General features: G+C 39.2%; 2 protein-coding genes across 2 annotated transcripts; one reads left to right on the top strand and one right to left on the bottom strand.

Annotated features, from left to right (window-relative positions):
* The first annotated feature begins 19 nt into the window (after positions 1–19).
* Positions 20–10923, top strand: rab23 (RAB23, member RAS oncogene family). The gene is made up of 7 exons (XM_061837224.1): positions 20–334; positions 5379–5615; positions 5686–5771; positions 7115–7271; positions 7381–7463; positions 8597–8689; positions 8752–10923. The coding sequence occupies exons 2-7, from the start codon at positions 5461–5463 to the stop codon at positions 8883–8885; spliced, it is 708 nt and encodes a 235-aa protein (XP_061693208.1). The 5' UTR covers positions 20–334; positions 5379–5460; the 3' UTR covers positions 8886–10923.
* On the bottom strand, positions 9266–17383 carry bag2 (BCL2 associated athanogene 2). The gene is made up of 3 exons (XM_061837225.1): positions 17001–17383; positions 16794–16903; positions 9266–14768 (listed from the first exon to the last, which is right to left on the bottom strand). The coding sequence occupies exons 1-3, from the start codon at positions 17117–17119 to the stop codon at positions 14374–14376; spliced, it is 624 nt and encodes a 207-aa protein (XP_061693209.1). The 5' UTR covers positions 17120–17383; the 3' UTR covers positions 9266–14373.
* Positions 17384–17736: the final 353 nt, after the last annotated feature.

Here is a 17736-nt window from a genome sequence, read left to right as displayed (position 1 = left end):
CAACAAACATTAGCGAGCTAGCAATGCTACCTCGCCGCTCTCGTGCGCAACGTAGTTGGCTTGCAGCAGCCACGGTTCGCGGCTGGGCGCTGGCTGGAACTCCCGTTAATTTTACATCGACCTGCTTGTATTTGCTGTTACCAACCGTCGCTTATTGTGTATTTGTAGTAAGCATCCTCAAGGCGACATTATCTGGAGGAGTATAGTTTATGCCCCCCCCCCCCACTACTCAAAAGGGAGCTAACCGCGGCCAAGTTATTATTTTGTTGTCAAGAGTCACTTTCTTCTCCAGACAGTTCATCTGATGTCGTCCACCACCCGTAACATATTCCAGGTAAGTGATGCGCCCGTTTGTGGTGTGCTGTTCTTAACTTGTCAGCTACCGAGCTGGACTACACAAGCAGCTGCTGGCCACTTTAGAGCCCCTTATGCACTCGGAGGAGGTGAAGCTACAGGCGTCAATCATTAACAGCGCACGATGACAGGCAAGAGTGGACGCAGCTCAAGTCAGTTGATGGACGAGCCTCTCACGTTTTGGGTTAATGGTACCTTTTCTCGCGGCCTGGCTGAGATAACGAACGATTCTGCTCAGAGGCGTGGCCGTGAAGCTGAACAAATGCCATCCTCTATCAATTTTCCATGTTCCTTTATCTGTTTTAATCAAAATCGTTAACTTGGGGGAGGAGGGAGCAATCACTTAAAAAATATTAGATGCCGCAAGCATGTCTTGCTGTTTAGTTACTGTATATCACTCACTGATTACAGCATTTGCACTGAAAAATAATCTGCTTTTACAAATGATCATGTTCAGTTTAGCTTTGCATAATGCTGTGAAGTACAGTATTTACAATATTTTTACACCATCTATTTGGTAAATATTGTTTCCTTATTCTTGTCAAGCGATGGCACATTTTACATTTGAAAACATTAACAAGTCCTGTGACTAACAGTGGATATACAAGTTAATTTTCTTCCTTTTGACATTGAGGGGAAGATTTTTTTTTCCCTCTGGCATTGTTAGACAGGATACAACAACTGCAAACACCAACACAAAAATTAAAAGCCCACAACAATGAAATTAGCACACAATGGAATGTACATGAATGCCACAAACACGGAAAATAAAATTATTTGGATAATTTATTAATTTAAAATTGTCAAAATCCACACAATTTCAGCCTCCCAACAATTAATATTTGCAGTCCTTCGTGAAAGTGATTTTATCAAAATTTTTCTAAACATTTGCTTTTACTTTGGAAAACTGATCTATATTTTCACCTACATTCTAGGATGTTAACTCAATAACTGTAAATAAATTGTAATTTGTGCATTTTCTAAACAGTCCATTTAAAATGATTTTTTATAAAGGGATTGATTTTTTTCATAGAAAAAATTAATTGACATTTATAATTATCAGTTGCATCTCTATTAAATGTAGTTAGCTGTTCCAATAAATTGTAATCCCACCACAGGTTCTCAAAGTTAGACACAATCACCACCAGTGCACTTTCACTTGCTTTATTGAGCAAAGTGTAACAAAATAAACGCATAAAAGCAGATTCATACACTAAGTGCAACAGCCCCAACTTGTGCCCAGACACTCGAGTTGTAGGCCAGCTAAGGTTAGCCTTTTAACAGCCAAATTCGGTGGCTCCGATCTCATCACCAGGCCAGGACTTGTTACAAGGGCACATATTCACTGTCACAGATACTACACTGTACTCTAAAATGTGACGATGACGACTCTAAGTGGACAAAAATAATACTTGCGCCTGACAGACATATTTATATTGATACTGTTGTTTAATAATATTGTTTAAAATGTTTTTATGTGACTACTAGAATAACTAATGGATTAATCTGGAGAATAATAGATTCTAAATATATTTCTGAGCCCCATTGCAAGTACCGTAATTTCTTGAAAAAAATGCACAATTTTTTCCAAAAATATTTTCAAAAAGTCAATAGAGTGCATTATATTTAGCTATGGATGAAAAATAAAAAATACAGTCACGTTGTATAATCGTATACAGGTACATAGAGTGGTATAAAAGGTAGACATATAAATTTTCAATATCATATTCGATGTCTCATGTTACACATTTTATATTTATTATGGTAATGTGCGCCACCAACCTGAACTCTGACCTCCACGGGGGGGCGCTTTGGATTTAACAATCGTTAGTGTAGCATATTTATTTCTACTGCACCCAAGCATCAGAAACGACTGCCCGTGAGTTTGTTTTAACTTAAATGAAGACGAAAAATGTTGACTGTAATTATTTGATAGTCATAGTATCCTGTTTTGTTGTGGTGCGATAATTTTAGTTTCAATGTGACACATTCAAATACAATGAGTGTGTTAAGCATCGTCAGCAATGACCTGCCTCCATAGTCAGTGTGAGGGTCAATGATGTAGAGTAGAAACTGGACTGCGCACTCTGCATCCATCATTGGCTCCGCCATGGTCAACCGGCCTGACTTACGGTCAGAGGAAAAAGTATGGTAAACATACACGCATTGTTATGGCAAATGATGGGACAAATATATAATGATTAATTATGACGGTTAAGCTGAAACTCACTTACCGGTGAAAAGTTACTTCTTTGCGACCGCCTGCATGGTTTTGACAGCCAACAGGACAAAGCTAAAACTAACGTATTCCAATTAAATTCGATATTATGTTTCACAATGTACTATTGTAAAAGTAAGTACGTTTCTTTCAGCTTGTCCCGTTAGGGGTCGCCACAGCGTGACAACTCAGATGAACGCTCATATTTGTTTGGACAGTTTTTACGCCAGATGCCCTTCCTGACGCAACCCCTCTTGGGGAGTAGAGGCCCCAGTGAGATACGAACTTACAGCCCTTGGTTTACCAAACCAATGCTCGCACCACTGAGCTCTGGGGTCTCCCACAATGTACTATTGTAAGGATGTCAAAGGACGTCAACTTTCACGTGAAATCGTACCCAAAGCAATGTTTTGCTATGACTGGAAGCTGAAGCCGAATTACCACGTGAAAGGGGGCTGTGCGCAGTCTAGTTTTTACTTTACGTCATTAGTGAGGGCCAACATAAGCTTCTTCTGCTTAGAGATGCAAAATGCAATTGTTCCTCATTGCCTCATGAGCGCCATCACGTGGTATCTTACATACATGTTAAAATAAGTGCTGGTATGCATGCTGGTAGTGTAACCAGTGTGTATTAATCTGTCACTCACATTTGTTAAATGTACGGGTGTGGTGCACCAGTGATGCCCGCAGATATAAATTTACGGGTGTGGTCCACCAGTCATGCCCACAGATATAAAGTTGTGGGTGTGTGTTTCGTTTGTAATTATAAGTGTACCCCTTTAAGAGTGGAGGGGGGCGGTGTCAGGTAAACAAGGAAGTAGAAGTAGGCTGAGCAGCAGCTTGTGAAGAGACTGTGTGCTTCCGTGTTAAAAAACACAAAGACGTCAGGCTGTAGTTCACCGAGCTGGATCGGTTTTCATATGCGCTGAGAGTGTGCGAGAAATGCGCAGTTTAGAGGGAACATCGGTCAAGCCTACACAAAATAAGTGACGTCTTTCAATATCGGTGTATTTCTACTCTTAACAAATTTTATGCGTGATTTTTCGTGCTCGACTGTGCAGATTTGCGAGTGCGATGGCGCGCGGGCGCATACGCACCCGTCAAATCACAGTGACTGATTAATACTGCATCCATTATTCACAGATATTCCTTATTTGCGGGGGTGTAAGGAACATAACCCCAGCGGATAAAGGGAGAACACTTATGAACTTTCCCAACATAGTAATATACTAGATCCAGTAAATTCAAGTCTGTAAATTGAAGTTAGATTTAAAGTTGCCTTCCCTCACTTGTTTGTGATTTATTTAATCAGTTGTTTGTACAACTGTACTGTAAATATTTTACTGCTTGCGAGTGGAACCCTGACAGGCTGTTGGGCACCTCAGCCACGTTGTCAATGTCCACCAGCAAAAGCTTTCCCTCAATATGTTTAGAGTTACACCCAGCAGCCGCAAGCCTGTCACAGACTACGTTGCCATGCGGAATTTGCAGGCCGCAGTGCAGATGGAAGAATAAACACATCAAAGAGGTTCTATAAACAAGCCCACTGTAAAATTTATAGCTGATCCACGCAGGCTCTCATTGGACTCAGTCTCGATTCTCTTATACTGTCTAGTTATTTGACAGTGCTAAATTAATCTCCTGAGGTCTGGAAGATGAACCTAAAGTTTTGAATTACTGCAAGAACTGAAGAAGCAATAGCTTTAAACATTTTTTGGGCATAGCTGTGCTGGGCGGAAGCATTTCATAATATATTTCAAACGTTGGATTGTACGCTTCGTTTAGCATGGTGAAGATGGTGAACAATATTATGTATTATACTCATTATGTATCATAATTATACCAGTACTTATCCATTTACTAAATCTCACGTTTTACACCACACAAATAAACATGCAGAATTAGGTCTCACTATTACAGTCAAATTAGGCATGATAATGCCCATTTAGCAAGAAAGTAACTGCTAAATTATTGGTCAACTACATGTCATGTCCTGTTTTTGCATAATTTTTTTTTAACCAAAAGTGAAACATTTGGACGATTTTTTTTTATGGCTGAATTCTTTGAGAAATCTAAATTTCTTTTCAACAAAGAGTAATAAGGCCTATGTTTATCACACCTTTATGAAGAAATAATATGAATAACAAATGTTTGGTGTCATGTTCCTACATATACCACTAATAATGTATAGTCTTACTAGTTTTTGTTTTTAATATAGGTGAAGATGTCTTTTTTTACTATTGCCCTCACCTGAAAAAAAGCTTAACCAAGACAAGGCTATGTCCTTAAATATACTCTTGATAAAATCATTAGTCTGGATTGTATTATTTTATCTTACAAGATGCATTGGATTTATAGTCATTTGTCTGATGCAGATTATTATTTTTGGGGTTGGGTCAAGCTTGTACTTGACCTAACAGGGCAACTATCCTCGAATCATGGCTTCATCTGATATTAAAATGAAGGAAATTCAAAGTATTTTCCGTGAGATCACTAATATGGGATGTACAGCAATGCATAAATAGTTTTTTTTTTTACTAATTTACTCAGATTTATTGCATAAGAGCATTGTGAGGGTGAGAGATGAAATAACACTTTGTATCTTTTTTACTGTGGCTTGATATTTGTTTATGCCTTACCTACATGAAATGAAAAGGAGATTTTACTCTAACTTTTTTTTACCAGGCTATACAAAGGATATAATGGCACTACATGGTGGGGGGTTTACTTTTATTTATATTTATATATATATATATATATATATATATATATATATATATTCAAACAGCATATTTTGTGCTTAAAGGGGGTTTACGCATATGCGTCAGCTTGGTGAAAAAGTGCCCCATCGACGTCAAAGTGAGACGAGCAACTGAGGCGTCACCACCATGCTGGAGGAGGACATGGAAGTGGCCATCAAGGTGGTCGTGGTGGGCAACGGTGCTGTGGGGAAGTCCAGCATGATTCAGCGCTACTGCAAAGGTGTCTTCACCAAGGACTACAAAAAGACCATCGGCGTGGACTTCCTCGAAAGGCAAATCATGTAGGTGACACGAGACCCTTACATAAGCTGACGTCATGGTGACTCATCTTATTTGCTCTCTCGTCGATAGCGTGAATGATGAAGATGTTCGCCTTATGTTGTGGGACACAGCTGGGCAGGAGGAGTTTGACGCCATCACTAAGGCGTACTACCGTGGTAAGAAACCACCATTCAAACAGGTTATTCAACATGGGTAATATAGTACATCTCCAGTTATTACTTGATACAGGCATGCACCCTAGCAATAGTGTTGTCATGCTGCCGACTATATGGCCACAACATTAGATCCATTCACTCAAATGAGCGGTGTCAAATACTATCCCTTTTCAAAAATAAGGCTTTTGAAGCTATTAAAGCAAAAATACTCAAATTCTGATGGTAGTGTGTAATGGTCTAGAATTGCATGGTGTCATATGATATATCAATTACAGTATACCTTTGCCCATTTGTGTTTCACCGTTTGCGGGTCTGCATACTCGTGGGTTTTGCTCTGTTTTTTTTTTTTTTTTAAATAGTCATATTTTCACAAACATAAGGTGCCCTTCTAAGTCTTAAATTTTCTCCAAAATGTCCCAAAAACTTTAAATGCTTTAGTGTGATTGCTTCAATGATGTACAATGGAAGACACTGGTTACAGTTAGCGTGCATGCAAGCTACCGTATCATGTCGCTCCCAAGGCAGCAAGGAACAATAGCACTTATTTTTGAAAGCAGAAGAATGAGCTTACATTCCCCTACAGAATGTCACGTGTAGGAAAGCAATTAGTCAACATGTCATGCACAATCATGTGGTCATATTGAAACTAAAATAATCACACCATAGCAAACAGAATAGCATAACTAGCAAATAATAAAACAATAGCTGAAGAAATTATTGACACAAAACATGCACAAACCCTATTTACATAATTAGTGCCGCAAAGCATTTTGTGAGTGCTACAATACAATACTTTAGGTCGCTGGGAGGCTGGAGGCGCTCCCAGCATGTTGCACGAAGGTGTGTGGTTGCTGAAATTATTTAATTTCACCCCACAGAGCTGTTTAGGCCTCGTGGAAGGATCAAGAATAAACTAAGCTTTTGGGCATTTCAGCTGTCGCACAAAAATTGCCAATAGATTTTTAGGTGAATTCATAAATAGTAAACCATATTACTGTATTTTAATAGATATTTTTTAGTTTTTTTCTGGTTTGAAGAGTTTATTTTTCCTTTTCTTTTTTAAATGATGCATGCATTTTAAAGGAAAGATTCATACACACTAAATACAAACATATCTGTCAAGGTCCCGTTTTACATGCCGTCAGTTACATTATCTTTGTAAAGGCCAAATTTTGGATTCAGCTCTTTGGGTCTAATTAGATTGGGCAGGTGTCCTGAATGAAGTGTCTAGTGGGTGTTGAATTCAAATGCACAAAGCAAATCTATTGTGACACTGCTCTGACAATATGCAGCCGTTGAGAATAAATGATGAATAGTGCTTGGTGATGTGTTTAACTTTACAGGCGCCCAAGCGTGTGTTCTGGTGTTCTCCACTATAGACAGAGATTCCTTTCTGGCTATTGACAATTGGAAGGAGAAGATCGAAGCAGAGGTGGGAGATATTCCCACAGTTCTTGTGCAAAATAAAATTGACCTCCTGGAAGAAAGTCTTATAAAAAAGTAGGTTGTTTCTCATGTGCTCCAACTGTTACATGCATGCATTTCAAGCAGAAGTAGTGGTAATGTTGAAATGAATTCTTATTCAAGTGTATTTTTCATTGTGTCATAGCGAGGAGGCGGAGGGCTTAGCCAAGAGGCTGAAGCTGAGATTTTACCGAGCTTCGGTGAAAGAAGATTTGAATGTCACAGAGGGTAAATTATTGAAAATATTATCTAATGTAGTATTAATGGCCCAAAAGGTCTAACCATATTTACTTCAAAATTTGACATATTTTTGAAAATTGCCAATTACATCGGCATGTACAATTTAATCGGATTCAGTACAAAAACTATCAAAAAAGTGTAGTTCCAGAGATTATAATGCTCACATCTGACAGACACTCTCAGTAAAATATTAATATAACCATAGAATAGTTGAATAGAATAATAATGGAAGTATAGTGCGGCATTATACTGCATGCAATTTGTAGTACAATTTTGCCTGCATTCTGTGTTTTGCTTCAGGGCTCCTGATAAATTGAGTGCTCACTTTTAAACCACTTGGGCAAAAAAAAAAAAAAGATCTGGCTAACAGATGATGTGAAAATGAGAAAAGGAAGATAAAGATAAGCCACATTCTATCTTTAAATGGAGGGGAACACATTCTGTGGAGTCACTGATGGTATAGTGGTACACACGCCTGCCTTTGGTCCGGGCAGCGTGGGATCGATTCCAGCTCAGTGATGGTGTTCATATCTGCCCTGCGACTGACCGGCGACCAGTTCAGGGGGCAGTCTGCCTTTCGCCCGAAGCTAGCTGCGATCAGCTCCAGCTTTCCCGCAACCCTTGTGGGGATAAGCAGCTTAGATAATGACATGACATGACACATTCTGTGAGGCATTTTACATTAAATACATTGTAATGTGACCTATTTATTCCAGGCTTAAACTGCCACAATGATAATAGATCGATTAACTGTAAAGGTAATCTTTTATTATTTCAACATTCTTAGTTTGACATTATCCGTCATGTATGAAGAGAGAGAATATAAAGTAATATTACTCACCCTTTGAAGACTCAGCAACAATAAGGCATTTACAGTGTGACACTGTCACACTCACATAGTGGTGTTTTAAACTCATTTCTGGAATTAAAATAATTAGCAGTCTGTCAAAAACTCTTAACAGCCCAAGAAAATGCAAAACGCATTTAACGGGATGTCAATTTTTAGTGCTAGGAAGAGCCAACTAGAAAATATTTAAAAAAAAAAATAAAAAACAATGCTCAAAGTAGTGCATTAATTCTGCATGGTTTTTATTTCTTTGTATTGATATTTTGATTTTTAGTGTTTAAATACTTAGCTGAGAAGTATCTTCAACAACTGAAACAGCAAACAGCAGAGGAGACAGAAGCGGTACACTCAACAAGCAATAAAATAGGTAAGATACATGACTTTTTTTTTTTTTTTCCCCCTAAGGTGACATGCTGTTTTTCCACACAGGAGTTTTTAATACCACAAGTACTAATCAGAGCAACCAGAGCTCCAGCAACGGCAGAGAAGTCATCACTTTGCGACCAAACAAACAAAGGACCAAGAAGAGTAAAAACCCATTCGGCAGCTGCAGTCTCATCTAGACAAACAACAATTATTTTTTTTGTTTTTTTTCATGCTGACCATTCACAGGTAGCCTCAGATAGAAACCAAAGTGTAAAGACTGGAAACCATTTTGTTACACTAACCCTACGTTAGTCTCCTTATGACAGTTTTTCCACCCACATTAGTTTATACATTTCATCTCTTTGGTCTGCACAGTTTCATCGTTCCTTCGACTCTTCATCCTATGCACATGCAGTCTTTCATGTCTACCGCTGCAGAGATATTTGTACAATACAGATTATCACCTATTTCCATGCAATTCACAAACGGGCCAAAATGATTTCCACTTTTTCACAATTTTTGACATTTATGTGAAAGGTTTGACAGCTTGATTACTTTAAATTCCTTGTTTCACCAGGCAGTAGGCTATTCTACTCTTCATTGTGTTTTCATCTTCCTCGATAATGCGACGCAATATCTTTGCTCATACTTTTTGACTTTTTTTCAAGGAGTAATTTCCCATTATCGTACCTCACCACCTATCAACTTTTTTATTTGGGATTCATTTTTTACTGCAGTTGCTCTTCCATATTTTAGCTTTTTATCTTTGTATGTCATTTAGAAGAGAAGTGGAGTATTTGAACACTCAGCAGGTTATGGTTTGGGTTATCTGGAATGAATTCAGCAGCTGGTCAAATAGATTTTTATACAATTCACAGAAGTGTTGAGTGATATTTGAAGGTGTTAATGGCGTCCCGGTGCCAATTAATTACTTAAAACAGCAGAGGTTTGAATGTAATCTTTAGATAATCACTTGTGCAGTTGTATAACCAAAAATCAATATTAGTGGTACGTGTGTACTTTACTGTGCACTCATTTGTTTGTTACCAAATTTGGCCTGTCTGTCATGTAACAGGAGGCAGACAGACTTGAGTTCCCCAAGTCATACTCAGCTATTGGACATTGATGTTTTGAATAGCAGTTATTTACATAATGTTTACTTTGATATGACTTAGAGCAATGCATTACCATTATGAATCATCAATTCGTCCACACATGTCTTAAACTTGCCTGGCAGACATCAAGCTCAACAGCTGAGGTTTGTATCGAATATTGTTTGGTTGTGGCTTGTTAGCGTGGTGGTCTTTATTTGAATATTGAGGTGCAGTGACAAATTGGCCATCAGGATTGTAAGGTTGATTTTCATATGTCTGTGTGTGCTCCAACATTAAAAATTAAAATTCTTCTCGATTAAAAGAAATGCTTAGTTTTCACTAAGCCATCTAAAACTGAAGATTGTTTTATCTCTCACGGTGGTCTAACAACCACATAGTCTCAAGGTGTTTTTTTTAGAAGGGTCTCCTCTGTTAAATATTGTAATGTGAAATCACTTCTTAATTGTATTTAAATGAATATATAATACATTGGCGAATTACACATGCATGCTTATTGATTTTATTTTGGTACTGATTCTCGCATGTGTGGTGGCATCCAACATTGAAATATTAGTGCTAATGTATACTTTGGACAGTGCTATTGAAAGGAAAGTGCTGTGACTGTGTTGCATGCAAAAGCCTTTTGTGACAAATCACTGAATGTTCCATTGTTGCAAAGCCACAATGCCTTAACCATGTTTACATATTTGTCCATCAACCTCAAGAAAACACTTTAGTCCCCTAAAAATGGCCTGTACATCACATTTGTACATAATCAATTCTTTACTTTGCCTTTTTGCTTTTTAACCGAATTGACTTCACGCACTTTATCAGTGAAATAGCATAATTGTTAGCTATAATACCCAAGAACCAGAAATTTAAATGAATAGTAGTTATGTGCTGTCACTCAGGTGTTGTATGATATTTCTGTGTCGCAGACTTTTTTTGTTGACATTTCATCGACCTTTTCACATTTGCTAAGAAAAAAAACAATGTTTGCATTAAGCCCTTGATGAAAACTAACAATTGGTAAATTTTTACTTTGAACAAATGTAACCCTATATGTGCCACACAGCTGTGCTCCAGCTCTCATGGTGTTGTAGGGAGAACTGAAATAAATGACTCTTTACTTTTGTTCTCAGGCTTGCTTGTTTAATGTCGATCAGCAAAACCTCATTCCAAATACAAACCTTGAATGTTCATTGCACTTCTATTGCCGCAGCAGTACTTATGTGAGCATACATGACTTGAGAACTTGAAACATTTGGGTTTCACAAGGCATTATAAAAAAATCTCAACTAAAATTTTGCACGACTACCATAGCTGTTCCCTCAAAATTTACTTATGGATTGTTCCTTAGTTTTCAACCCGCTCTAAATGTTCTCAGCAATTACAAGTTAGTGTATTGTTTGCAAAGAAACAGGAAAATGTTTCTTTTACAAAGGTTCACTGGAACGCAACAGGATAATTCAGAGAAATGTAGTTGAGCAAAAGGATTTTAACAAGGGAGGTCCCAAACTAAATGGATAGAAAGTAGATATTGTTACATTATCAATTACCCGACAAGTGCTGTATATTCAAGAACATATTCTCCTTATACTACTCTTCTATGACTTTTTTTCCTTTTCTAATGGTTTTTCATACTTTTATCTTGTTTAATGTTCATTTCAGGCTTCCTAGAATATTCACAATTACCAACTGCCTTTCCATTTTTCATTCTTTGTACTGCCTTTCTAACTTACCCCTTACTAATCATTGCCACTTCTTGGTCCGTCACACTTGCCTCTTCTATTCTTCCTTCTCTCTGTTTCTTCATTCATCAACTTCTCAAAGTATTCTCTCCATCTATTTAGCACACTACTGGCACCAGTCAACACATTTCCATCTCTATCCTTAATCACCCTTACCTGCTGCAAATCCTTCCCATCTCTATCCCTCTGTCTGGCCAAGCTGTAGAGATCCTTTTCTCCTTCTTTCGTGTCCAACCTGGTGTACATGTCTTCATATGCCTCTTGTTTAGACTTTGCCACCTCTACCTTTGCCCTAAGTCGCATCTCGATGTACTCCTTTCGCCTCTCCACAGTCCTCTCAGTGTCCCACTTCTTCTTCGCTAATCTCTTTCCTTGTATGACTCCCTGTATTTTGGGGTTCCACCACCAAGTCTCCTTCTCCCCTTTCCTACCAGATGACACACCAAGTACTCTCCTGCCTGTCTCTCTGATCACCTTGGCTGTCGTAGTCCAGTCTTCCGGGAGCTTCTGCTGTCCATCGAGAGCCTATCTCACCTCTTTCCGAAAGGCCGCACAACATTCTTCCTTTCTCAACTTCCACCACATGGGTCTCTGCTCTACCTTTGTCTTCTTAATCTTCTTACCCACGAGCAGTCATCCTACACACCACCATCCTATGCTATCGAGCTACACTCTCGCCTACCACTTCTTTACAGTCAGTAACCTCCTTCAGATTACATTGTCTCCACAAAATATAATCCACCTGTGTGCTTCTACCTCAGCTCTTGTCGGTCACTATATGTTCCTCCCCCTTCTGAAAATAAGTGTTCACTACAGCCATCTCCATCCTTTTTGCAAGTTCCTTTCTTGGATGGCATACTTACTCATCACTTCTTCATCGCCCCTGTTTCCTTTACCAATATGTCCATTACAATCTGCACCAATCACAACTCTCTCTCTGTCTGGGATGCTCAGAACTACTTCATGTAGTTCCTTTCAGAATTTCTCTTTCAACTCTAGGTCACATCCTACGTATGGGGCATAGCCGCTTACCACATCATACATAACACTCTCAATTTCAAATTTTAGTCTCATCACTTGATCTGATACTCTTTTCACCTCCAAGACATTCTTAGCCAGCTCTTCCTTTTTAAAAGAACCCCTACTCTATTTCTCTTCCCATCTAAACCGTGGTAAAATAATTTAGCCCCTGCTCCTAAACTTCTAACCTTACTACATTTCCTCCTGCTCTTTTAGATGCACAATATATCAACCTTTCTCCTAATCATCATGTCAACCAACTCCTGAGCTTTTCCTGTCATAGTCCCAACATTTAAAGTCCCTACACTCAGTTGTAGACTGTACATCTTAATGGTGTTCTTTCAAGTGACGGGGGAAAATAATCCCTGATATTTGACTGACTTGGAAGAAAATGAGTAGATTTGTAGAACCTGCTGGGAAAGGGAATACCGTACAGTGAGTCCTCAGGTTAAGACGGTCTTGACCTAAGCTGTTTCAATTTCACGGCGACAAAGAAGAAAGCTGTCTTTTAGTAATGCTTCTGCGGCCAAAAGAAAATTCATTACCATGGAAATGAAGCTCAAGATCATAAAAAGATTGGAGAAAGGAGAGACACCAACACCACCAAAACTTCAGTCCGTCGACCATGGTAACAATTATTAAAGCCAAAGCCCGTATTTTAGCGCATGTGAAGGGTTCTGTTATTATGTCGGATACAATGATCACAAAACAAGGTTCTTTGATACTTGTCGAGATGGAGAGGATTGAGGACCAAGTTCCTTCGCAATAGCTAAGCACAGCCTCCTCTTCTTCTCCATCCACCTCTCAGCAGTAATGCTAAGTACATCATCTTGTTTATCTCAATGTATTTGCTTTCTGTACAAAGTATTTTGATGTAAATTCTGACTTTCATGATGGAATCCCACTTAAATCGCAATTCGAGTTAAGTCACTACTCTAGAAACGGATGTCAGTCATAGACCAAGGACTCCCTGTACAGTATTTCTTCCTCTCTAAGAAACACTGTGCTCCTTTACAAAGTCCAGCGTTCTTTACAGTCGAGTAAATTCCACCGTGACTTAATAAAAAATGAATCCATGAAAGTAATCCTTGAAATTGAGGCTGCAGTAAAAACAAACCAAAAACAATCCATTGTAAAACATTTTTTGTTAAAATCTTAAAATGACAAGCTGCCTTTCAAACATGAAATCAAATGTTGACTTTATTCACTTGCACACAAACAGAATTATTGCAAATAATCTCAAATCCTCAGTTTAATGCGACCTGTATCGTTTTCATGCAGACACACCAAGATTTTAAATGAACCGTCATAAATACTTAATGTAGATAAGGTCACTTTTACATGCTATACTTTTGGCCCTTATATAAACAAATGTATGAATCCTATATAGATTCATTGAGAAATAGTTTGCTTTAGACCACAGGTGTCAAACTCAAGGCCCGGGGGCCAGATCCAGCCCACTGCATAATTTTATGTGGCCTGCGAAGCCAAATATAGTTTCCATTTCCATGATTCTTGTAAAAATTTGTACCAAAATTTCAAAATTGTCATATATCATAAATATTCAAGTTGCGATATTACAAGCATTTTGTGTTACCAAACATGAATAGTTGAAAACCACGTTACTCTTGATTGCTGATTTGGATTCTGGTTCATAAATTGATTATGTAAGCATGATAAGACTATTAAACATTTTTCTTGTTTCACAGTCAAAACGGCCCTCTGAGGGAAACCCGAATTACAATGTAGCCCACGAGAGAAATGAGTTTGACACCACTGTTTTCGACAGTGGAAAACATTGTAGGTTTTGGCAATAAGTCCTATTGACTGCCGTTAGTTTTCGGCTCTTCTAATTTCTGATGATCCATGATCTTGATATTCTTCTCGGCATTTCCAACACTCCTTAGGAGCATCTCCAGCCTTCTCTTAATCTTCTTCTGGTCCTCCAGAGCACAGCTAATCACGATGGCCTGAAACTTCTGGTCGATGGGCACGGGCGGCGCCTCTGTCACGCAGGCCGAATGCAAGGCGAGGAGCCGCCTCCGCGATTCGGTCATGTCGACCAGCAGCTTCTGCACGATTTCGTCAATAATGGACGTGGCCTTGCACAGAGCTTCCTCCTGCTGGCTACTCCTGATGGTGCCCACGTTGATCTCCACTGACAATGTGCGGCCCATTAGTCGGTCTGCAGTCAAAGTTAGCTCTTCTCTCTCTCCTTACAAAAAGAACAATGTAAAATGGTAAGGGGTCCAATCAAATTCACAGTCCCTGTAATTTTTCTATCATACCCAGAGCTGGCCCATGCCTCCATGGAGCCCTAAGCAATTTGATTTTGTGGCCCTGTTTCTGTCACTCATGATGATTATTGATCATTCACACACACACCTTCCACAAACTCAATGGTCCAAATGTGCAATGTTGTTTACAGTCTCCAATTGTCATCCTGACGTGTTTACCCAGATATCCATTTTAATCTTGAAGAGTAGCCCATTCAGCGACAAGGGCAAACCGAGGTTGATTTACACGACATTCCAAATAATCAAGTACTTGTTATGGGATACTGGGTATCATGTAGCGTGATGGTTATACTAATTGCACATGGGCTTCATCTACTGGTATGTTAAATGTTCAGTTCAGGTGGCATGGTGAGGCATCTGGTTAGATTATTGGCATGGTTCAAATCCTGGCCCCGCCTGTGTGGAGTTTGCATGTTCTCCTCGTGCCTGCGTTGGTTTTCTCCGGTAACTCTGGTCTCCACCGAGACCCCAAAAACAGGCATTAATTGGAGACTCTAAATTGCCCTTAGGTGTGATTTTGAGTGTAAATAGTTTTGTTTCTATGTGCCCTGTGATTGGCTGGAAACCAGTTAAGGGTGTACCTCACCCCCAGCGTGAAAATAGCTGGGATAAGCTCCAGCACTCTTACCAACACTGTGAGAATAAGTGGCTCAGATAATGGATGGATGGTTGTTTAGGAATATAATCCCTGCCCTATTTTCATTGAACACGTGGGCCTACTATATTGCTGTATTTTTATGATGTCCATTATGGTGGTACTTGGGAGAGTTAAGTATTTTTGAGGTGGTAAAAAGTTCAAGAACCTCTGATCTAGGTGTATTAAAAGTAACATAAAAAATCAATTTATGCTAAAAGTGTCAACAGGTTGATAAATTTTCATAAAATAAACCTCCACCACCATTGTGCAAAATAATGTGTAGCAGCACTAGAAGAACAAAGTACAACAATTGAAACTATTGCTTCTGGTTACATACCCTTACTGTGCAATTACTAAGAGTCCAAATACTGTACAGATAACTTACAAAATATTTGACATTTTCTGCAAAAAGTTGAAAGGTCAGCCAGACAGAAATGGATGCCATTTTATTATCAGGTAACAAAATATTTTCTGACATTATGACCTTTTGGTTAATATTTAAACACCTAAAATGCTGCAATCAATATACGGGAGACATCCTGCTTCCCATAACTGTATAAAAGCTCTACTGCCACAGTTATGTGGTGTATCACTTCACCTAAAGTCAGCTGAGGATAGGCTCCAACTAGCCGCTATGAGACTCCACAGGAAATGTAACGTTTTTTTTACGATTCAAGTCATTCTGAGTAAAAATACCTTCTGAAGGCATTATGACCTATTTATGAATTTTTTATTTGTGTGCCTTTCTGGTGGGAAATGGCAAACACATGCAATTATGTTGTTATGATACAATGGCATTGCCAGATGATCCCAAGAAGTACCACTCCAACATGAGTATTTTATCATCATTGTATTGGAAACTCCATTTCAAAAACTGACTTGACTTGGTAAAACTGATATGGACTAACAGGAGAGTGTAAAACTGTAGTAACTGCAACAAACGTCCAGTCCGACTGCCATTTCCTAGTCTCATCCAATTGGGATGCTTGCAAAGTAACACTGAACTGTTATGCTATGCTCATACTTTAGTCCTGAATTCATTGTCATTCCAGATGGCTGAATGTATTGAGACATGAGGCAAATTCAAGTTTTCTTACAAGTTGCAAGATCCATGTGGGTGGAACTTGGAAACCACAAAACAGGACTATTGTCTTCTGATATTTTTGTTCCCCGAACACCCACACTGAGGTCAGGACTAAACATTTCTTTTTTTGCTTACAATGTGACGATGCAAACTTAACTCACATCAGTGAAGGAAAGCAATAAAACACAAGTGTACAAAAAGTGGAAGCCAGAATGAGCTCACCGGCACTGATGTTGTGCATTTCTTGACTGTTCTGTAAGGATTGAATCATTTCCAGGATGCACTCCCTTTCCTGCTCCATGGACGAGGCAGTTTCGCGTAGAGCCTCCACCCTGTCGCGCGTACACACTTTAACAACTACCCAAACGGCAAATTTTCAATTTTCAAACGGCAAAACGTGTCCAGGCGTGCAACCGGGACCATCCTTACCTCACCTCCAGCTGGTCCAAACTCGATAATAGTTGGCCGGCACGGTCCGCCATGGACATAGTTCTGTTGAACTTGCCGCATACTTCGTTGCATTTAGCTTGTATTTTAGCTTGAGCCATGACGGCGGCGCGTGGAATGCGTAAAATCTTTTTCCAAGTACCTGTAGGGTGTTCTGCCAGGGAGTACCTACTGTACGTACAGTGTACTGTACAAAGATAACGGCGCCTTCGAATCCGCACGCTGTTGCATACGACAGACTGCCTCGGGGGACTTCACCTAATATGGGCATGGACTTCCTTAAGGTCGTAGGAAGTTTCCCGAAGAGCCTCGATTACCAAACAGGCTTCCGTGGACCCACTGATTATTTGGAAAAAGTTCAGTGAACGTGTATTAATTCATGCCTAAGACTCTCGGGGGGTTGTACAAAGTTCCGGATTCGGCAAAATGGGGTCGATGCACTTTCTGCCGTTTCTGATGAGTGGCAAAGCCCAACAGTAGGAGACTAACTGTACAAATATGAAATGTCTTCACTGTTTTTTGGTTTATACAGGATGTAATCAAGATGTTAAAAGTTTCCACTGGAGGACAATATCTGTTCAGGCTTTGCTCATGTTTTTACATATTTATTCACATTCGTATAAATGTATTTTTTTTAACCCTTCTTTAAAGAGCCATTTCTTAGCTGATAGCCTCACAAGGGTTGCAGGAGTGATGGAGCATATCCTATCAACAGGCA

Source organism: Syngnathoides biaculeatus, chromosome 12 (genome assembly GCF_019802595.1).
Source record: "Syngnathoides biaculeatus isolate LvHL_M chromosome 12, ASM1980259v1, whole genome shotgun sequence".
Lineage (NCBI taxonomy): Eukaryota > Metazoa > Chordata > Actinopteri > Syngnathiformes > Syngnathidae > Syngnathoides > Syngnathoides biaculeatus.
Note: the sequence above shows the minus strand (reverse complement) of the source record. Positions and strands in the feature narration are given on the sequence as shown.